This window comes from Hemicordylus capensis, chromosome 2 (genome assembly GCF_027244095.1).
Source record: "Hemicordylus capensis ecotype Gifberg chromosome 2, rHemCap1.1.pri, whole genome shotgun sequence".
NCBI classification, from domain to species: domain Eukaryota; kingdom Metazoa; phylum Chordata; class Lepidosauria; order Squamata; family Cordylidae; genus Hemicordylus; species Hemicordylus capensis.
Window position 1 is genome coordinate 342,086,895 of NC_069658.1, and position 23,164 is coordinate 342,110,058.

Genomic DNA, 23,164 nt, shown 5'->3' on the forward strand with positions numbered 1-23,164 from the left:
GATAGGGCCAGTTACTCTCCCCCTACTAAATAAAGAGAATCACCACATTAAAAGGTGCCTCTTTGCCAAGTTTGCAAGGGTTACTGCTAACTTGGCAAGTCACGACATGTCACTTGGTGGGCTAGATCCCAAAATGTACAACCAGAAGACAGGAATTTTTAGGGAGGGAAAGTTAGACTTCAAATGCCTATCTGGTAGAGAGGAATTTTAAACAGGTGGAAGATACCTCTTTAGCCCATGGAAATTATTAGAAGTGAACTTTGAAAGTCAATACTTTGGAGAAGGCATTTCTAAGCTGAATTTAACAGATAGTTTAAGTTTCTGTGGTATTTGTCCCATTAGGACCTAATGGGGACTTTTAGTACACAGGTTTCATCTGTTGAGATTTCCCCTGAAACATGAGGAAAATGAGATCCGTAGGAAATAAACTGGAACATTTCATTGAAATTAAACTTCGTTGTGTGGTGAAGTCATTGAAAGTAGAGGGTAAATGCATTTGCCGGAAGACTTATTGACATGGGTGAAAGTCTTTTTTTTTTTAATGGAAAAGGTTGTTGTATTAGGATATTTTATATTTTAGAAACCTTTTCATATTGTAGATTTTTATCTCTAAATTGAAAGCAATATGGACACTTCCTCCCCTCTATGAAGTGGAGTTGATCAACTGACAGCAAACCCCAGGGCATTCAAATCATATTGGTTCTCTGTTCCTCACCTCCTAAGCAGTTTGGAGATTTGTCAAGACCAGAGCAGGACGAGAAAACCAAATTCAATTGGTTATCTGATTCTTCTGCTTAGGAGCTGTACTCAAGCCAAACATGTTTGTGCTGCCTCAGTGTATGTGCATGTGCGAGAGAGAGAGAGAGAGAGAGAGAGAGAGAGAGAGATTCTGAATGCTATTTGAAAGCAACAGCAAAAAGAGGGAGGGATTGTGAGTGGGCTGCAGTCCCAGGAGACTAGGCTCAGTCTGTGACAGTGATGTAGCAGGAGGGTGGGGTGGATAGGGGAAGATTTCTGCTTTTCATCATTGTCGAAATGTGGGCTGCAGCTGTCAGGATGTCATAATTGTAGCACATGACCCCCGCCAGCATGGGGGTCTAAAATTAGCGAGAGAGTGAGACAGGCAATTACACGCTGCTCTTATCTACAGTTGAACTATTAACATTCACGTCGGAGACCAGAAAGCAGGGCAGGCAAGCTCAGAAAAGGCGGGGGGACATAGGACAGGACCGAGCCCCTATAGCCATGTAGCTGAAAGATCCTTTGATCCTGTCAAGAAGAAGAAAAAATTGTCAGAGAATGCTCCGCCAGTGCTTTTCTCTTTCTATCACTGGCCATTGTTTTGGTTTCTTCAAAGACTTGGGAGTACAGACGTGCAAGTGGCAGTGGCTTTTCTTGTTCACGTGGAAGGAAGTAATCTAACTTTTGAGTTTCAGGGGTTTCTGAGAGAGACTTCACCTAGAGCTTTGGATTGTGACATGAGCTCACTACCAATGGAGAAGGCATTGAATCTGTGAGCTGCTCTCACCCAACTTCTCACCCAGCTGCATTCTACTGCTCTCTCACCCATGTTGCTCTTTCTCAGTGTGCTGATTCTGCTACCTTGTCTGGTCCTCTTGACATGGTACTTTTTCTCCACAGGAGGAAAAAGTGGTGGCAACAAGAAGAATGATGGTGTGAAGGTAAGTCTTTCCCGGCCCACTGAGCTACTAGATTGCCTGTTAGGCTCTCTGTAGTGGGTCCCAGCGTGGCCCAGGGCCTTTGCATTAAAAGTGTGCTGCTAGTATTACACTGATGGACCTCTTGCACCCTCCTCCTCTCATCTTAAGAGACATTTCCCCATTATCTGCATTTCCTACAAGACAGCAAAAATGAAAAAGATTTTTATTTGGGTGAAGTTTGCAACTTGCAATGCTTAGATAAAGTAATGGATGCCTCGGCTCATGCTTCGTTTGCTCGGCTAATTCATACCTCAGAATGAAAAGACAAAGAGAGGACAGTGAGCAGAATGGCAAAAAGAGAATCAAGGTTTTACCTGACCTTTGAGAATTAGGGGTACATCCTAAGCATCTCCTTCCCACTAAAAACGACTACTTACTTGTTATAAGTAGAAAGAAAGCATGTGCCTTTCCTCAGCTATCTTAATCTACCCCACCATGAGGACCCTGCAAAGAAATGCTCTTTGCAAGGAGCCAATAGAGACATTTGAGGGCCACTGGCAGGATTCTGACTTATCAGTCCCAAAATCTTCTTGATTCGACAGTCCTCTTGTGGGACTGACTGTACCACCCCAGAACACAGGGAGGTCTCCTAATGGGTGATCTTTCGGCATGCAGGAAGATTTTTATGTAGAGGCACTTTCAAACCAACCAACCAAACCCTTTGTGCATTCAGAGGTGGTAGGTTCTGTGAGAAGTTTGTACCCCCATACATCTCTTAGAGTCTGAACAGGCTCTCTAGGGCATTTCTAATCCTGCACAAGGGGCTGTGGCAGGTGAGACAAACTGAAAGACACTTCACCTGGAAGAGAGGGAGACAGAATGGGGAGTGAGAGCAAGGATGGTGCCTGGTTTGGTGAATGAGGGTGTTGGCTTGAAGTCCCTGAGCAGGGGCAAAGCAACCATGCTCACTTTTTCTTGACTAATAGTTTAGTGTGATTTTATTGGATCCCATGGAGCTGCCATTTTGGTGTGATATATCATCTTTGGGATCATTTTTTAAAACCTGGGAAAATTTGAAAATGCATACATTCCCAACTCATAAACCAAAGAAGAGTAAAGAAAGTGGTGAACTACCAGAACAAAAATGGAGGCGCCACAAATCCACTCCACCTCCAAAATGTGCCTCCAGGTTTCTAGTTCTGCCTTCTTCATTTGGGTTGGTAGCCCACATGACTTCAAACCAAGTTCATTGTTTTATGCTGAGGTGTGGAGTAAATGGAGGAGACAGGCTTTTGCCACTCCAGTGACATGACCCCTTCCAGGGCTCAGCTCTGAAGTATCTGTGAGAAGTTTGAACATGGTTGAGTAACTTTCCACTGACATTATAACCATGCTTTTTTCTGGAAACCACACTGAAGCATTCTGGATAAGTGGAGGGGTGGCTGGCAGCTGAAAGTGTCGTCAAGCTGTGACATGGTGGTGAAGCTGGGGGGGGAAAGTGCTGCTTCGGAGAATGGCCTTTGTCTTGAAGAAGAGCCTGATGACAGGGTTGCCTTGCCTATATACTTGTTTACCGACCTGGTTCTTCTCTGTGCTAACAACCTTTCCTGCCACTCTCACTTCACTCCATTTCCTCCCAGAGACACTCCAGGAGGACCAGCTTCCATGCCAGCAGCCTCAGATATGGGGTTATCAATCACCTGGCTTGCTTGTGGGGTTTTTTGTTTTTGTTTTTTGGGATGTTTGGTTTTGCTGCCCCTCTGTGGGGGAGGGGGAGATGGGTACTGTTTTCAGGTATGCAGTATGAAAGGTCTGGTTCATGGCCACATGGTTCATGTGTCTTTCTGAGGAGAATCACTGGTTCAACTAACTCATGGTAACAGACTGGTCCAAAAGGATCAGCTTCCTGTTCTTGAAGCACTGTCCCATTCACGAGAAGACTGAGAGTTCTATTGTGGGAAGCAGGTTGTTCTCTCACTTCTGTGATGCTTTTCTGTGATGGAGCAGATATCCTATACACCACCTGTGTACAACTGGAAACCTGCTATCAATGGAGAATGGAAGGAATGGGTGGGGTCATTTTCACAAATATGCCCCCATATTTTATTAACAGAAGGGGCTTTGCCACTCTTTTAAGCAGTGGGTATATAATAATTTTCACTGCCCTGTTTGATGTCACAATCTGTTATGAATGCAATCACTGACACATGTCACATCCTGTTATGTCTTAAATTAATAAAATCACTACCCCATGTTGCATCATTTTACTGTATGTTTGTCCTATTTTAATGAGGTCACTGCTTTTGTGTTGCATCATGTTATGTCTAATTGCTTCTACAATTACTCTCCAGTAAGGTTTTTCGATAATTCATTCTCAGTCTTGTTAGGTTCTAAATCAGTGCAGTCACTATGCATCTGAGCTTAGTCGACTCCACTATATGTAGCTTAAGCACTGGTGAAGACCACTCTCTGTCTGTCTTTGGACATAATGGCAAACTGGAGGCAAACGTGCCAGAAGTTCAAGATTGCGGTAGCCCGAGTGTGTGAAACTGGTTTCGTCACTGAACCAGGGTCAGTTTTTGACCCCAAACCTGAATTTGAACCTTTGGTTTGCATTGAGTTTCACCGCCGAAACCGCAGGTTTGAGGTGACATCATGTCATCCAGATTCTGCCGCTGTGTCCTCTAGTTTATGCAAGCTGCACAAACCGGAGTTAAAGGTAGGAAGCTCCTCCCTCTCTCCTACTCAACTGGCTACCGTGGCTTTCCTGCATGCATTGGAGGAAGCCTGCGCAGCCAGTTCCTTGCCCTTTGCAGTCTCCCAGACTACAGATCGTGATCGTCTTGGAGCACACCAGAGAAATGGAGGCAAACTGTGGGGGTTTTTTTACCCACAGTTTGCCATTGTGTCTGAAGGCAGCCTCTGTCTTCTTGGTGATTTCTGAGACTAAGTTATAGGGAGGCCGACTGAGAGTATTTCATGCTGTAAAAAACAGGGCAAAATAGGACAGTCAGGATCACCATGTGGCATGGACTTTTAAAAATTCTTTCTACTACAGTTCTCATAGGAAATAGCCTTCGCATATCACCAGGGATATGCATATGTTTGATATCGGATTATGATACGGGGGAGGCAGTTACGATGGCGTCTTGACCCAGTCTTGTTTCCTGGGTCTGTGATAAACTGCTTGTTTAGACACAGCGTTTTCCACTTCTTGCCTAGTTCTTGTAGAAAAGGCTCTTATAACTGCAGGAATTCTTTGTTTCTGCTTCCTAGTTTGTTTCTGCTTCCAGCAGCAAAGAAGGGTTCTTTCTCATAATATGGCTACAAAAAATGAAGACTAAGAAAGAATATAGCAGCGAGAGGTCTCCAAATCAATGCAGAGAGGGTAAAAAGGAGCAACATGCAAAAGCTAAAAATCGATTGTATGAGTAGGAAACAGAAAACTTCAAGAGGTCCCCAACGTTTTGAGTGATAATTAGGCATTTGATATAAATGCTTCTTGTTTTTTGATGTACATTAGAGTACTGTGTTGTTGAGAGAAGCTAGTCATGAATCAAAGGGCAACGTTTTGCATCTTGGGTTATTCCCAGGATGCCTATACAGAGGGGTTCAGCATCACAGTGAGGCACAGAATGAGTTTCTTTTTGTATGTCAGCAGTGCAAATCAGCTGACTTCCACCATTTGCTATGGTGTTGAATTATTTCACTATTTTTGGCACAATGCTTATGCTGGGAAGATATGAATCTGGGCCTTCTCCTTGGAACTGGAATTGTAACCTCTCTCCCTGTTGTGGTTGGGGACTGCCCTTGAGGATGCCTGCCCATGGTTTTTGCCATCTTCTAAGGTTTCATTCCCGCCCACTTTTTTAAATAATCCAGTGAAAGCTGTGTTCTCACACATTCTTTCATGTTATTCTTTCCCCCTTCATGTAGACAACAGTTGAGGCACTTGCACAAATCAAGAAAAAGAAATAGCAACTTAATGCAAATTATTATTTACATCTATAAAACCCTTGCAAACCTCTCCTTTTGAACTATTGAACAAAATGGTAGCTCTAACATCAGATTTTAATTTTCATCTAAACAATTTTTTCTACTGGGAGACTTTTTCCTTCTCCAACCTGAGGCAGTATACACCATTGTAACTATGGACTGCACAAAACATACATTGATTTCCACAGGGTTAATTTATTTACTTAGCATCTTTATATAGCACTAAAAACAAGTGTCTCATGGTTTACAGTTAGTTAAAAACATATCTAAACATTAAAATCAACAGTTAAAACAGACAAATTAAAGTTTAAAATCAAATTTAAAATCTACTAAAAGCCTGACTTGATAGACGAGTCTTCAGTGGTGCAGCTCTAACTTTGACAGGTAGTGCATCCCACAGCCCCAGGCAACTACAGAAAAGACTTGCCATTGAATCACCACTAGACAAGTCAATGGTAACTGCAAGCAAACCTCATCTGATGGTGATGGGGCTCATGACAAAGAAGGCACTCTACTAAATACCATGGGCCCAAGCCATTAGGGCTTTATAGGTAACAAGTGAATTTTAGCCCGTTGAAAAACGGGCGCTAGTAATGCTTTCGGCCCCGCCGCCGAACCGCCCTCCCAGCTGCCCGATCCCACCATTTGTACAGGAAAGAGGAGCTCGCCAGCAGAGCTCCTCTTTCTGCAAAGGCTCTTCTCAAACTGGCGCTTTGAGCGGAAAGGACGCCCTTTCCGCTCAAAGCGCCAGTTTGAGAAGAGCCTTTGCAGAAAGAGGAGCTCTGCTGGCGAGCTCCTCTTTCCTGTACAAATGGTGGGATCGGGCAGCTGGGAGGGCGGTTCGGCGGCGGCATTTTTCAGGGCCAATTTGGCCCTTAGTAATTTGGCGGGGGGACGGGAATGGTGGGATCGGGCCCCAAGGTTTCCCCCCCCGCCCGGCTTTACTGGCGGCGCCAGGCCTCGGCGGCGGCTCCGCCACCACCTCGGCCAGCTTCCCCGCCGCCTCTTCCCCCGGCGCCTCTCTCCTTTATTTGCGGCGGCCGCTTCTGGCCCCGCCGCCGCCTCACCTGCACTCCCGCCGCCAGTTGCCCCGTCGCGGCCACCGCCACCTCTGGCCGTGGCCACGGCTGCGCCGCCGCCTCTCCCGCACTCTCCTCCTGGCGTAGGCGGCGGCCACTTCTCCTTCTCCCGGCCCCAACATGGCCGCCGGGTCCTGCCGTTCGTGCCTCCCTTGCCCTGTTCTGGGCATGCCCAGAACAGGCCAGGCACGAACGCACGCTTGGTGTCCGTCCACGGACGGACACCAAGCGTTTTATTAGAGAGGATAACCTATGTAATATGTTACCCTAAAGACCAACCTGGCTGCTGCATTTTGCACCAATTGTAGTTTCTGGACTACATACAAAGGCAGTCAATAGGTAATGCCCGGTGGTTACCAGCATGTTTTAAGGGCGCTTTCTTCCAGAAAGGTTTATGTATCAGTCGAAGCTGATAAATATAGCTAGTTATCAATTTAGCTGCAAGAGAAGAGCAGATTGTTTTATGGATGCCTAAAATCATACTGATGTGCATGCAAAGCTGTTGAGCAGGCATGACCTTACAAGGGTACATTCCCTGAGGATAGGACGGAATGCAATGGATTTCAATTGCTGGGAAGATGCAGATTTAAGTTAAACATTAAGAAGAACTGTAAATCCTAGTCAGCACTAGTCTAGGTTGCCTATGGCAGTTTGAAGTCTTCCTTAGAGGTGTTCAGAGATGCTTTAGGTATAAATATCTTTCCTCAAGGCATTGAATTGGGTTAGATGATCATTTGGAGTCCTTCAAACCTCAATTTTTTATGATATCAAGTCATTTATTGTTATTCTGTGAATGCTGAAAAATCACATTGGCAAGGATGGTTTCAAAACTATAGATTTTATTTTATGGATAGCTGTATTCCAGTAGTGTTGTGCCTGTATGTAAATTTAGTATGGTCACTTTAGCTTGATGCCTAGTGAATATTTCTTGTTCTCAAAACATGATTTGATTATTTGGAAACCTTTGCTAAAATGAGGCTGAGTTGCGACTGGAAAGTAGTCGAATGTGGAATGAGCTGCGGAGATTGCAGTGTCAGGATAGCAAGGTTAAGAGAAAAGTTCATAGAATGCCTGAAATCCTATGATGAGTGAGTTTACACTTAGGGTGGAATCTGGGCAAGGCTTATGGAATTGCCAGTTGTGCAAGAAAGTTAGATCAGCACAGTTTGCATTGTGTGTTTTTTAGCCTTGGTCCAGGATATAGAACTCTTGCATTAAGCACCAGTTTTATCTACAACTCTTCACCTTTCTAGAAGAATTACGACGAGTGTCCCAAGTCCCACTGCATCCCATGTTCTGCTCTCTTCTTTCTTTCTCACTCTGTGTCTCTTCTTGTCCCATCTCTTCTCCTTGTTTTTCCAGAAAAGAAAGTCCAGTTCCAGCGTTCAGTTAATGGTGAGTGTCCTTTGTCTTCCTCAATGCTGATAGCACTGGGCCTCTCAAAAAGTCCCAGCCCTCCCTGTTCTTGGGAGTTACTTTGAGGTAGAAGGTGACACCTTGAGAGCACTATCTCTGAAGCAGAACCTATGAACAGGGATGGCTGGTGCAGAAGAACAGTTGAAGCCCAAAAGCACTGAGAACCTAGTTTCAATTTCTAGTGAAAGCTTCTCAGTGGAACTTCTCCTTTAGCAGGTCCATAAGCTGCAGTAGTCCAAGTAGCAATGAAAGAAAAGGCCGCCTTAAATGGCTCTGCTGGAACTGTACAATCACAAGAGAGCAAACAGCTGATGGCCTTGGTCAACTTGCTGTTTGTGATTGTATGTAGCATGTAAATAAGCCTTTGATGGGATGAACTAGGAGATCCAAGACTCTAGTGCAGCTACCACAGCTATCTTTATGAAAACTCAGAGTGTAAATGACTCCCTCTCTCTGTGTTGATTCATGTACCAGTTGGTTGTTTATGGAAAGAGCTGTGTGTCAGCCTTTGATGGTCCATGTGGGTCTTGGAAGTCCTCTCTGTTTTATTGTACATTTCTTTCTTTACTATGCGGTCAATGTGGTCACTTTCACTTCTGCACAATCCCCCTCACTCTCTCATCCTAGCTCCCTCTCTTTGTTAATTTGTACATTCCGCTCCTGATTGTACAGTCAACATGGTGTCTTTCACTCCTACACAGCCCCTCTTGGCCCTTCTGGTTGTAGTTGTAGGAGAGCTCAAGACCCTTTTCTTGCCGGATCTGTTTTTGTGCCTTGCTGCAGAGTATTGTAAGAAAGGTGAATCCATTCCTGCAAGATTCTTCACAGTCAGACTTCCTGCTCATTCATGGTTGTAAGATTTAAAAGTAAGGGCAAATATTACAATTGCAAAGCAAGAGCCGTGGTTATCGACTAGTGTTTTAATCTGATGTTTATCTGATTTTTGTCCCTTTGCAGTGGTTGGTGCTGTTGGGTAGAACCTGGGTGGTAGGTTACCAAATGGACAGTGTCTTTCTGAAGGAAAAAATGCATGTCAAATGGCCCTTATTTTGCTTCTCTCCTCTTCATTCTTTGTCCAGGAATCTTCAGAGAGCACAAATACCACCATTGAAGATGAAGACACTAAAGGTACAGTTATAGATTTTGGCAGAAGAGGTACAGAACTATATCTGAGGGATACCCTTTTTAACTAGTGGTTTTTCATGAACCTGCACTGTGAATTTTTATTTTTCCAACAGCTTATCAGGACTATTAACCCAGTGGCAATTTCCCACTGTCTGTCCGTCTTGTTCAAATACAAGAACACAATTTTCAAGACTTCAAAGTTTTATTCATCTAAGTGAAACAAAACTTTTATCACACTGTGAAATCAGTTGTTGGATGGCCAGCATATTAAAATTATCACTAAAACTTCTGCTCAGCAAAATAAAGCATTCAATTGACTATATCCATATCTATATCTATAGCTATAGCTATAGCTATAGCTATATATCTGAATATATATATATTCAGAATATTATATACATAATATTCAGTTTGCAAATATAAATTGTCAGTTGAATACTTTATTTTGCTGAGCAGAAGTTTTTAGTGACAATTTTAATAAACTGGGTACCCAACAACTGATTTCACAGTGCGATAAACGTGTGTGTGTGTGTGTGTGTGTGTAGAGAGAGGGGGGGGCAGGCTAAGGATGTATGTGGCAAACTCCACCCACACAATGCTTTACCAGTTGGAGGTAACAGAGCAGAAGCATCATGGTGATTGGGCAGTGGGGATTCCATATGCAGATAGGGAGGAGGAGCCTGTGACAGCAGAAGCACCGTGGTGATTGGGCAGTGGGGATTCCATATGCAGATAGGGAGGAGGAGCCTGTAATGATTAAGGTCATTTGGAATGCAACTGTTACTGGTTGGACACTATCCTGCCCACTATCGGAGAAAAGAGCCCCTTCAGGAGAAGGAGGCTGCCACTGTGTGAATTAGATGAAGAAACAAGATCTGTTAACTCAGGAAGGAAGGGGGGAGAGGGAGGGAGGGAGGGAGGGAGAGGGGAAGAGCTAGCAGAGGAGAGAGAAAGAGAAAAAGGAGGGAAAGAAAAAAAGGAAGGATGAGGGACTGGCCCAGGCTTGTCAGCGACCTGAGAGGAAAGAGCAGCCATGATGGTAATAGTGAGGAAGGGCCCAATCAACCGCTGTTGCTGCTCGGGGCTACCAAGACCATTGGAGGGGGGAGGCAGGCAGGTGAGGGACAGGCCTGGACCTGTCAGCATACTGAGGAGAATGAGCGGCCATGGCAGCAGCGGTGATGGCAGCAGCAACAGCAAGGAAGGGCCCAGTCAACTGCTGCTGCTGCTGCTGCTGCTGCTGCTGCTACTGATGATGATGATGATACTCCTCCTGAGGGGAGGAGTGGGGCTCAGGTGAGGGTGGGGAGGTCTCTGGGATTTGGGGGCTGCAGCTTGGCCAATTGGTGCCGGCAATGCCACAGCCGCAACCAAGAGGGGTGGAGGGGCTGGAGCAACTGGATGGAGAAGGAGGAGGAGGAGGAGGAGCCTGGCTAAGGTGATGGTGGAGAGACCTCTGAGGTGAGGGGTGTGTGGTGGGGATGAGGGGAGCAATCAGTTACTAGCACGCAGATGCTCTGCGCAGGTTAAGCTAGTCTATATATATAATTCTCCTGGGTGTGCCTTTCGAACATGCATCCCGGCAGCCCCGCTGACTGGCTGGGCTGCGGAGGCGCCTGATTGGCTAAGGCGCACCCTGGAGAATTGGCTGGCTAGGCAGATGCGAGGCGACGGCGGGCCTGGCCTGGCCCGGCCGCGGATGCAAGGCGGCGGCTGGCGGGCCCGGCCAGGCCGCTGGCGGCGGCGGCCGCACTCGGCCTGCTGGCGGAGGCTGCACTCGGCCCCGCCGGAGACGGGGGGTGGAGAGAGAGAGAGGTAGCCTGCCCCAAAGAGCGAACAGATGCTCTGTGCGGGGTCGGCTTGTATGAATTTATTTTGCTAAGTGCTGTTCCCTCCTTCCTGTTCCCTCTCCCATCTGCCCTTTTCAACCTCTGCTCTAGTTTGTTCAGTTTTCTGGATCCTAATAAATACACTCCATATATTCCATTGATATATTTTTGCAGTGTTTGAATTCACTGTGAGGTCGTTTTCATGACTAGCCTTTTGTCAGTATGTGAGTATGAGGGGGTTAAGCCCAGTATAGACGCTTGTCTGGAGCCGTCTGACTTCTCCTACCCAGCGTCTGCCTAACTTGATAGCCCAGTTTTAGGACCCATGCTTAAAGTCAGGTAGGACAGAAACTCCCACTGACCTACTTCAGCTTTACAGTGTGTGGTACGCAGAGACCCTTCTGCAGCTCCTGGGAGCTAGCGGCCATGTTTATGAGAGACTCCAGGGGAAAGAGGGGTCAGGGAGAGGCGTGCTGCTTCATTGTGGAGGGCTGCTTCTCTACTGCATGTAGTGTATTGTAAGATGAGGGAGGACTTCCTCCTCCTGATTCCACTTCGGGAGTCTGCTACTGCACCCGTCATGTGGGCACGCAAGCAACAGAGCCCAGAAGAGTTTCGTATCATCTGGGAGAAGGCAGGTAGGATGCTTCCTGCCCGCCCCCTGTCCTCTCCACTTTGGCCATGTGAATAACATTTGTGCCCTCTACACCCTCAGCAACTATTTTCTTCTTCCCCGCTTTCCTTCCATCTCTTTGGAAGCACTTTCACTCTCACCACTTTAAATTACCCTTATGGGAAGAGCCCAAGGAAACACTGCCTCCCTCACTGTCTCCTGCAGCCTGACAGGGCCAGTGTTCCAATAATAGCTTGGGAAATCATTTCTCAGTGTTAATTTGTAAAGTCTCCCCCAATGAAAAAAAACCCTCATCTGCTGTGGAGTTGGACTTTGGCCTGACATTAAAGTTAATTGAAAATTTGACTCACTGGGGATAACTCATGAAGGAAAGGCTGTAAGGGTTTTCTGTGTGTGTAGTGAAAATTAATACTTAAAGTGATAGAAACACTGCAGGGAGAGGCTTTCCAGTGACACATACTATTTTGTTATTAACTACTTTGCTTAAAGTTGAGCCTTATTCATATGCACAGTGCAATGCTTTGGCCAGCTCCTTTGGAATATCCAGTTCACTGAGTGCATTGATGTTTTTCGGAGAGGTTTCAGCCCTCGGCAGGTCCAGCAAATAAATAAAATTTATTTATTTATTTATTTATTTGTTTATTTATAATATTTCTACACTGCCCAAAACTTGCATCTCTGAACAGTTTATGATGAAAATCATTTAAAACATCAGATCAATTAACAATTAACAATTAGTGAGGAAACAGACCAGGAGACAGCCTTCCTGAATTGTTTCTTGTCTGGTTGTTTTCTAGGCTCCCAGTGGATAAAAGATGGAAAGGGAGGAGTTCTTGGGTTTCTTGTTCAAAACATAACAGTGCCTGTCTTTTAAAGGCAGGTGAAATAAACCCAAGGAGCTTGCTTAGTATGTTTTGTCATTCCTTTGGCTCTTGCAAAGGCATGAAGGGGCTATTTATATTTAGTTTGTTTAGCTGAGGTGCGACCCACAGATTCTGACAAAAAGATTGAGTTATATCTCACAGTCACAATTTAGCGTCTGTCTTGCAGGCATAATAATAACCCCTCTGGTTTATGGACACAAAGAACTTAAATTACAATAATTTGCCCACAAGGTTTTAGAGCCTGGCCGCATGTATTGTGCAAATGCGTGTAACTGAGCACCAACAACTTTTTGAAAAAAGAACAGCAGCTTGGAGTGGTTGTGTCGATTTTGAACAGAGAAGCTATGGGAGGGAGCACAACACTTATTCCCCTGCCATTTCTCTGCTCCAGTTTGTTCTCCCCACCCGGTTTCCCATCATGGGAGCCAAAATGCATGTTTACTTGTGGGTTGTTGGTTTTTGTTTTTGTTTTGCCTTTGGGGAATAATCTGGACTGACAAAATGGCAGGCAGGAAAAGGATAACCTAGTATTGGGGTTCTGCTATGTGCATTTGTGCACCATGCGTAATTAGCCCCTAATGTGTAGTAGGGATGTACACGAACTTGTTTGTGTATTTCTGGGAGGTGTGGGGGGTTACATTTAAGGGGCAGGGAGGGTGCCCTTACATCCCCGCTGCTTTCCCCCCATCAGCGCTCTCTCCATAACGCTGGCACAGGGCTGCAGCATACCTCCTTGCAGCCCCAGTCAGCATCATACCAGAAATGGCCAACACACGAGTGTGCCGTGTGCATGTGTGCCGGCCACTTCTGGTACGATGCTGACTGGGGCTGCAAGCAAGTATGCTGCAGCCCTGCGCCAGCAGTTTTGGGGAGAGTGCCAATGGGGGGAAAGCAGCGGGAGAGGTAAGGACACCCTCCCTGCCCCTTAAAGGAACCCCCTCCACCTCCGAACCAGCTTGAATGCCAGACTTTCAAACCAGTTTGGCACTGCTAAAAGGAGCACCAAACTGGTTCGTGTACATCCCTAATATGTAGTTGATGCCCTGAAATTGTTTTTGGAGAATTACCAAGATCCAACAACATCTCTGTCCCCCTTGTCCCCCTTTCACTCCTAGCACACCTTTTAATCCAAGGATTGACTTGACTTACAACTAGACAGCATCTGCTTCTTCCAAAAACTGGGCAATTCCCCTTAGTTTCTGACCAATAGGCCTTTTCATTGTGAGTCATGGCTTCCTGCCCATTCTTTAAATGGCTGGAAGAGGAATAACCTCATCTCTCCTTGCTGATTGGTAGCTGCCTTATCACTTACTCATAACATGGCCACCATTTGGCTAAGCAGAAGGGAGCTACACCAACAGTCTAAAACTCATAAAGCATAGTATCTCTGTCAAAACATCAAAAGGAGATGATTTCCTTCGCTTCCCTCATTACCCCTTCATTATAGCTATTTTTTTCCCCAGAAGCTGTGGTACCTATAGAGAACTGCAGGCCAGATTTAAAATATCTTTTTAAAACAAAACACAAAAAAGCCCATCTTAAAGAGTTTTGAAAATCTGGGGGAAACATCATGTACTCAGAGTTGAACGGGGCAGAGGTTAGAACTCCATTGTGTTTGAATGTGTGCAACCGTGGTTTGCAGCCAAAAGCGACCTGCTGTTTGTCTCGCCAAACTCCAATTTGAACCTTGGGTTTGCAGTAAGTTTCGCTGCCAAGACCTGAGGTTTGGCCTCTGGACCGTGCCATACCTGCAGTTCCATGCACTTTTTGGAATGACAATCATAGAGATGGCAGTGCAGACCTGCCTGGGATCATGCCTGCCCCATGCCTGTGGCGCTTATTTCTGGCCGCCTCTCCAAGCATCAGCCCCACCTCTCCTGTCTCTGATCCAAGAAAGCGGTTGCCCGGCAACAGGGATGCCACCACATTCCATCCCAAGCTTGTCAGCCTGTCAAGTGGCAAAGTCACACAGGGGCATTCTCTCTCCCCACTCTGTCCCTTGCTCCCCCTTCTTGCAAGCTAGAGGAAAGGGGGACAGGATGACAGGCAGGGCACTTTGCTCCTTGAGAATGAAGTGGCAATGATGTCTTTTCACAAACACAAACACTCCAGGTGGCAACATATTCAGGGCACCCAATTACAGTGCCATGATGGTGACATATGTTAGGGCGGGGATACCTGGGGTCAGGTTTTAAAGGCAGTCCCAACCAGACCCAACCAATATTTGTAATATTTTTGAACAAATAAGCTGGGGAAGCCTTATCTGACACCTGTGTGATCCCTAGGCTTACTCATAAGAAGGGCTGGGCAGTAGGATAAGCAATGCTCCAGTGAAAGGAGCAATTCAATATAGGCGATGATGATGGATGCTGATCCTGAGCGGACTGCTCACTCATGAGAGTGTGAGGCCGTGGTGAAAACCCCTCACAACTCATGAGAAGAACTGTCTGTGGGGACAGGGGTGTTGGGCAGAATTCCTAATAATGCATAATGACGAAACAACCCCTTCTCCCATGGACCACTCTCTCATGAGAGGGTCAGGCCATGTGGGCTCTATATTGAGCCAGGTTGCTCTATACAGGGAAGCCACAGGGACTGGTACCTTGGCAACTGTTCTCCCTGTCTTAGCAACTGCTGCCAAGTAGCTGTCAAAGAGTGCCCCCTGCCAGTACTTCTGCCCATGTGGACATGTGTACCCTTGCTTGTGCCCCAAAATGGTGACCCTGCTTTCCTGGGGTCATTGCAAATCGGGGCTCCCCTCTCCTGCAATTCCCCACAGCGGCAGATCAGCATACAACGCAATGCCAGCCCAAACCCAGGAATTTTGAAGGGGAGTAAAGATCCATCCCCATACCCAGTGAATCCCCCTGTCCACACATGCGGTTAGGATCTGACACATGGAGCGTCACAATCTCCTTTGGGTCCATTCAAGGCTTCCCTTGGGAGGAGGGGGTTGCAGTGCAAAATTTCTATTGTTAACCAGAGAGAGTGGGGGCCTCAAGCAAGTGGGGGCCTCGTTTCGGGGTCAGCTCAATTTATGAGCATGCAGTCCGATGGAAAACTGAGGGTGTTTAACCCAGTGGTCTTCCGCAGTAGACTGGCCCTCTCTTGAGAATGCTAGTCCACCGGCAGCAAGCTACCAGGGGAGCAGGAGTGTGGTTTGGTCTGCATGGGCTGCTCTGCCGGGGTGAGCCCTCGCAAGAGTATTCTCGGTCATGGCAGGACAGAGCCCCCCAGGATCCTTTGCACTCCCTCATATACATATCACCTCCTAGGAAGTCATGTTCCCTTCCCCTTCCTGGTTAACAGGGAAATAATGTCCCTCTATCCCAGCCCCCTCCCCCCACTGCCCATCCCCAGGAATCTGTTTGTGTGGGACAGTTTTGTTGCAGGGCTCTGAGGAGGGCAGTGATGCAGTCGCTGTCAGAAGGAGTGCTGGCATGGCATGGCATTTAAAGGAATTTAAATGTCCTTTTCCACACCAAGGGCAGGTGGATAGTTCCCAAATGGCACAATCGTGCTCGGCATGCCCCCTTTAAGATCGTGGCCAATGGCAGCCACTCTGGAGACGTGCCGACATCTTGCCCACACTCTGGCAATGCGAGCGCTATGGAGCTTGCTAGGACTGGCCTCAATGGACCAGGAAGTAGGGATGGGCCCGGACTGGTCCGGAGGCCATTAAAAAAGCCTCCGGACCGGCCTGGACTAGTCCGGAGCTGGGTGGTTCGGTCTGGGGGTGGGGGGTACCTTTAAGAGTGGCGGGAGGGTTTACTTACCCCTCCCGCCGCTTTCCCCGCTTGGCGCCGTAATCTTCAAAGTAATTGGGGCAGCAGGACACCTCCCTGCTGCCCCTTCCCCGACATTGCTTGCAAAAAACCCCAGCAGTCTCTGTGACATGCGCGCGCGCGCAAAGGACTGCTGGGGTTTTTTGCAAGCAACGTCGGGGAAGGGGCGGCAGGGAGGTGTCCTGCCACCCCAATTACTTTGAAGATTACGGCGCCAAGCGGGGAAAGCGGCGGGAGGGGTAAGTAAACCCTCCCGCCGCTCTTAAAGATACCCACCCCACCCCAGTGCCGGACCGCAGTTGGCAGTTCCGTGCACACCCCTACCAGGAAGAGGGAGGGTCTCCCCTGTCCTGAAACTGGAGGTTGCCAGGCTGTGGTTAGACAGACTTCTGCTATATTATGTGCGAATGCAGCTTAAGTCCCATTGGAAGCAGTTTTTGGCAATTAATTTAAGTCCCACTGGCCAGCGTTCCGCACTGCAGGACACTGGCACTAGGAACCCACCAGGGCTGCAGCCTTGGTGGTGTTGCCGAGGATGGAGGAGTGTGGTGACCTAAAACAGCACAGAGGCACTTCTGCAGCACTATTTTCATTGGAAACAGTTGAAGTTCTGCAGCACAAGTGCCCATGTGCTGTTTTAGGCCATCGGGCACCTTCCTGCTTCCACAACAGCACCGAGGCTGCTTTTCAAGTGGCACATTGGCCCCAGCAGATCCCTAATGCCGGCATTCCACAGAGCAGAATGTGGGCCATTGCTTTCAGTGGAACTTAATCAAAATTGTTTTTTAGCTTGATTAAGGCCTAAATAGATCTTAAATCCCAACAGCACCCTGTGTTATGTCCTTTGCTCGTCAAGCTCCACCACCTTCAATCATCTGAACATATTTTGCTCCCTCAAATGCCTGCTCTTTTACCCTTCCTGCCCCTTATGCCTGGAACTGCCTCCTAGGATATCCCCATGATGCCACCTCTCTCCCTTAAACTCCTCCTTAGCCCACCTTTTTCACAAAGCCTTTGGTCCAACTCCCTCGTCTCCTTATAGCAGGCCTGCTCAACTTAGGCCCCCCAGCTGTTTTAGGACTATAACTCCCATAATCCCTAGCCAAGTGGCCAGTAGCCACGGATTATGGGAATTGTAAGCCAACATCTGCAGGAGGGCTGGAGCTGAGCAGCCCTGTAATTGTGTAATTAAACCTAAGTACTTGAAATAATAGTACTTGAAATAATAGGAGGCTATTCTTTCCCAGTTTATCCCTAGTCTGCCCATCCTCTGTTGTCTCCCTTGTGACTGTTTTAGATTGTGAGCTCCTTAGAGCAGGGACCAGCCTTCTCATTCTTCTTAAAGTGCCATGCAATGCCAGAAACATTGCCCTTCATCCTCTTAGGTTGCCACAGAGCCCTGATTCCTGTGTTACTTGCTTTGGCATTGTAGGGTCCCACTTTGCATTGGAAATGAACACACGTACTGCTCTTGCAGACCATCTGATTTGCATGGCCAGAGTCACTCCTTCACTGACGATGTTAGCATTGCTCTGGGAAGTAACCGCACAAACTGAGAGCCACATGAGGAGTGCTTGCATATGTTGCCACTGCAACATGGATTCCAACCTTATGGAAATGCCTGTTCAACCATTCCAACATCACACTGGGCAATATGGTTTTGTATATGTGGTTTGGGCTTCTTTTCTTTCAGGTTGTGTGTGGCTGTGCTCCTCACCTTGCAGAAAGGCACACATGGAAGAGTGGATAGCATCTATATTTTAAAGAACATTTTAGTAGACTGCTCACAGTGCCAGGAAAGCAGCATGGAATGCACAGGCTCTTTCGTAATAAAAGTGGCATGGCATGCCATCATGAATGACTGTGTGCCAGGCAGTACAACCAACAGTGAAAGCAAGGGGTGCATGTTTGAAGCCACCCTTAGGTCAATAAACATTTTGATGTCATTCACACAACTGAACAAGTGTTTTAAGCAGATTTGGGAGCTGTGTGTGGTCTCAGTTTTTGGTTATGTGGGAGCAAACAACTGAGTAGGAGGGAGAAGTGATTGTGTGGAAGCAAGGTAGGAGGGGAAGCTGGGTAGGTCCTTCTCAGCCGGGGCGGAGGGAAACCAGTGGTGGCCCAGGTTCAGCCCACCGCCATGGACCCCTGCATCTCAGACATAGTTAAGCCACGCCCCCTGCATTTCAGACACAGAGGCACATAGTTAAGCCACACCCCATGTCTCAGATGCAGGGGGTTTGAGTCCACTGCAGCAGCCCCCTAGTCCCGCCCCTACATCAGACGTAAGTGTTTGACGTCAGACACAAGTGTCTTACATCAGACGCAGGATGCAGTCATTAAGCCACGCCCCCTGCATCTCAGACACAGTTAAGCCACGCCCCCTGCATCTCAGATGGTGTGGCCAGAGCGGCTCTCCCTGCTTTAAAAGATAGGGAGGGCCGCTCTGGCCACGCTATGAATGTGGCGCTGGATGGATTCTGCTCATAAACAGGGCCATGTGGCCCCCGTTTGCAAGCGAAATAATGTCCCTGTGTCTGACGTCAGATGCAGGGGCATGGCTAGGATTCTTTGAACTTGCTAGTGTAATATTGGCTCTGCCTGTGTACCCATCATTTGATAAAGGTAGGAGGAAAAGCTGTCCTATCCACCGTTTCCTCCTACCTTGCTTCCACACAAACAGTTCTCCCTCCTCCTACCTAGTTGTTTGCTCCCACATAACCATGCACACAGAGCTGCCAAACCTGGGAAGGACACTTGTCCTACCTAGTTTTGGGTTGTGTGAATAACCTCTGTATTTTGCAGCTGATGCCCTTTAGGTGCTCTAGCTCTTCTTCTTCGTTCCCAACTTTAATGTCTCTATTAGTTTTTAATGTCTCTATTAGTTTCTTCTACCAACTCCTTCCCTTAAATATAATTCTCTGGGTCTAGTGCTGATAAGCCACACAAGTTTGCTTCTTAGTTCCAGCAGTGGGCCTGCTTGTCTCCTCCTCAGTAGCAGTTGTAGTGCGAGGGCAGCATGAGCACCAGCAAGCAGGAAAGCACAAAGTTGTGTCTGTGAAGGCTGCTTTTTTGTGTCACCTGCCAAGTGCCATCACAGTGGAGCTGCTCATATGGTAAGGCTGGTCCTATATTTGAGTCTTCCTAGGCCAGTGTCCTTCATTGTAAGGCCCAGAGGCCAGTGGCAGCCCCCATCAACCCCATTAAAGTGCAGCTCCCTAATTATTTGTTGGGCCTGTGTGAAGCTTCGGCCAAAGCTGAACACTCTGCACAGTCTTGGAGATAACTCTTCTCACTGTGCAGTGCTGGGCTTTGCCTAGCACTGGGGCGCTCCTTTAAGGGAAACTAAGCTCCCTTGAGCCTCTACACCATCTTGGAAGATGTGCATGGAATGCTGGGAAGTGTAACTCTTCCCAGTGCTTCTCTCCTAGAGCCCTGAGAAAAGCTCAGTACTGTGTGCAGGTCAGCACAGAGGGAAATGGCTCTCGTATTGAAGGGTGGTGGTGGTGGTGGTTGGCCAAAGTGGCCCCCACTTGAAACATAGTAAAGATCACTGTTCTAAGGCAGTCACTGCAAACACACAGTCCAGCTAGTTGACCTTTTCTATCACCACTCTGATTCAAATCTCAAAATTTTATTTAAAATAAAATAGTTTATTTTAAGGTCTCCCTCATTCTGATGCAGATCTTTCCCCAGAAGTGTCCCATCTCTCAAGCCCTTATTTTTTCAGTTGGAATGTCCAGGGCTGTATGTACTTGTATGTTGTTGTTTTTTAAAATTGAAATTCTGCACCAAGGCAGTCCAAATTCCATGCCAAGAGAAGCTGGACTCTGCAGCCTGTATAAATTCAACAGATTTGAATGGTTTCTCTAGTTCTGCATAATTTATTCTACAGTTTTTGCTGTTTTGCTGTAAGGATGGGTAAAACACTGAAGCCCCCTCCTAACTGTTGAAAATCTTATTCAGCATTGGACTTCTCAGATTTCAAGAGAAATTGCCCCAGAGACCTCATAATAACATGAATAGTAATGAGAACTAGAAACTTGCTTTTTTAAAGTGAGAAAGTTTTTAGGAAGCTGATTTCTATGTCTATGTCCAGTGCCACATTCCTGTGACACACACCAATGCTGTGAATGTCCTTTCTCCCAGAAATCGCTACTGTCCTTTCTGTATTCCTGTAATTATTTTTGCTTGCTTATTTTCTTTTTACTTATATATTTACAACCAGTATTTTCACTCTCTTTCTCTTTTGTCCCCTTGCCCCAAACCTGACAGTACGAAAACAGGAAATCATTAAGGTGACGGAGCAGCTGATTGAAGCAATAAGCAATGGGGATTTTGAGTCCTACACGTAAGTGTGCCAAGTGGATGTTTTGACTTTAAGGGAAGAAAGGAAAATAATTCCTGACCTGGCCCAGTGTGTTGTTGAAGGGTGGTTAGCAGAACCTCTAAATGGCCTCAGCTGTGAAAACCAGCATGGTGCTGCTGTCCAGTTTCGAAATGTCAGGTTGCTCTGAAGGTAGGCCAATTAATGATTCTTCTTCTGGGTCCACAGAGCACAGCTAGAGATGAACTTCAAGAATTCATATTTCCCAGTTCTTTGTTCATACAAAAGAACTGTGTCATTATTATCTCCCCGTCATAATTAGAATGGATAGACTTCTTTTGCAGCTTGACAAAGAGAAGGCCTAGCTATTATTGCTGAGCAAGCATAGGCCTGGATTCCTGGCTGAGAGAACAAACCACATGAATGTATTGATGAAAAGCATCGGCTACTGAACTGGTTTTGATTCTGTTCACAAGAAAGGTCTTCTTTAAACAAAACAAAAATACCCAGTTGTAGCTCTGTAGATAACAAACTAACCTGGTAAAGTAATTAAATCTTACTTCACACTCATCTTTCTAAGTTCCTGGGATGGCCTTGAAATAGTGACCTTTTTCCCACTAAACTTCTACATCTTAACAAGATTAAGGATCCTCTAAGAAAGTCTTCCATAATTCGCAAGAGTATCTGCAGTATGGCTAATTATGAATCCAATGGGCAGTTTCCACACTTTTACAACGGGAGGTTCCTAGCACTGCACTCTCCCAGCACCAGTGGCTGGCATCTAGCAGTCCATGTAGCTGCCTTCCAGCCCAACATATTGGAATTGCTGCACCAAGTTAAGCTTTGCCAGCTAATAAGGCTAGCTGGTTACTTACTTCATTTTATGATTTGTATCCCATCAAACTTGGCTCTCAGCATAGCTAACCACATAGTATAAAACAACAATTAAAATAATGCAAACCATACATCTAAACTACAAATCAACAACAAATCAGCAGCTGCAAACTACAGACAGAAAAACCAGTCTAGCAGATTTATAAAGCACCAATGCCTACACCAACTGATGCAGTCAACAAGTCCTCACACCTCAGTGGCCTGTGGGAAGAAAAAGAGTGTTAATAGCCTTTTAAAAATTAAAAACTGAGCTGGCCTGGTGGTCCTCTTTGTCTTCACCACAGAGAAGGTGCTGCTACAGAGAAGGCCCTGCTTGTTCTTGCTATCAGTTTAGCCTCTAACTCCTGCTCCTATCAGAGCAAAAAGCCCTTCAGATTATTTGAGTGAATTATTTGGGCTCATACAGGAGGAGGTATTCTCTAAGATGAGCTGGATCAAGCCTGTTCAGAGCTTTATAGGCTATCATCGCAGTGGATTGCACTTGGAAACAAATTGAGAGTCAGTGCAGATCTCTTATCACAAGTGTTCTTGCTTCCATCAGCTCACTCCCACTAAAGTCAATCGCCATGTTTTTGAACATCCTTCAAAGGCAGCTCCACATATAGTGGAGGGAGGGCAGGATGCCTCCTTGTCTCAAGGAGGCAATTATTAGACCACTCGTGAAGAGGCCTGCATTGGATCCCTCAGAACTGGGCAATTATAGGCTTGTCTCCACCCTCTCAAGGTTGGGCAAGGTGATCGAGAGGGTGGCAGCGTCTCAGCTCCAGGCTGTCTTGGAGGAAGCAGATTATCTGGACCCATTTCAAATTGGCTTTCAGGCAGGCTATGGGATTGAGACAGCCTTGGTCAGCCTGTTGGATTATCTCCAATTGGGAACTGATGGGGAGTGTGACTCTGTTGATCCTTTTGGATCTCTCGGCGGCTTTCGATACCATCAACCATGGTATCCTTCTGGGGCGCCTGAAGGTGTTGGGAGTGGGAGGCACGATTTTGCAGTGGTTCCACTCCTACCTCTCGAGTAGGTTCCAGTTGGTGTTGCTTGGAAACTTTTGCTCTTTAAAACAAGTGCTCTGGTATGGAGTCTCACAAAGCTCCATACTGTCCCCAATGCTTTTTAACATCTACATAAAACTGCTGGGAGAGATCACCAGGGATTTGGTGCAGTATGATTTGGTTATCGGTATGCTGATGACACCCAAATCTATTTCTCCATGTCAGCTTCATCAGGAAATGGCCTAACTTCTCTAAATGCCTGCCTTGAGGCGGTAATGGGCTGGATGAGGGAGAACAAACTGAGGCTGAATCCAAGCAAGATGGAGATACTCATAGTGGAGGGTTGAGACTTAGGAAGTGGTTTAGATTTGCCTGTTCTGGATGGGGTTGCATTCCCCCAGAAAGAGCAGGTACGTACGTAGTCTGGGAGTACTTCTGGACCTAAACCTCAACCTGATTTCTCAGGTTGAGGCAGTGGCCAGGAGTGCTTTCTATCAGCTTCAGCTTATTTGCCAGCTATGCCTATTTCTGGAGATAAATG

At 46.6% G+C, this 23,164-nt stretch overlaps 1 protein-coding gene across 3 annotated transcripts in view; it reads left to right on the forward strand.

The window, feature by feature from the left end:
- CAMK2A (calcium/calmodulin dependent protein kinase II alpha) overlaps positions 1–23,164 on the forward strand; it is a 191,912-nt gene that overhangs the window by 155,560 nt on the left and 13,188 nt on the right. For 2 of the 3 annotated variants that reach the window (XM_053289836.1, XM_053289835.1), the window contains exons 13-15: positions 1,642–1,682; positions 9,232–9,280; positions 20,685–20,760. In XM_053289836.1, the coding sequence (XP_053145811.1) occupies positions 1,642–1,682; positions 9,232–9,280; positions 20,685–20,760 (166 nt within the window). Of the gene's footprint in view, positions 1–1,641; positions 1,683–8,098; positions 8,132–9,231; positions 9,281–20,684; positions 20,761–23,164 lie in introns of all 3 variants that reach the window. The other variant, XM_053289834.1, reaches the window with a different exon arrangement.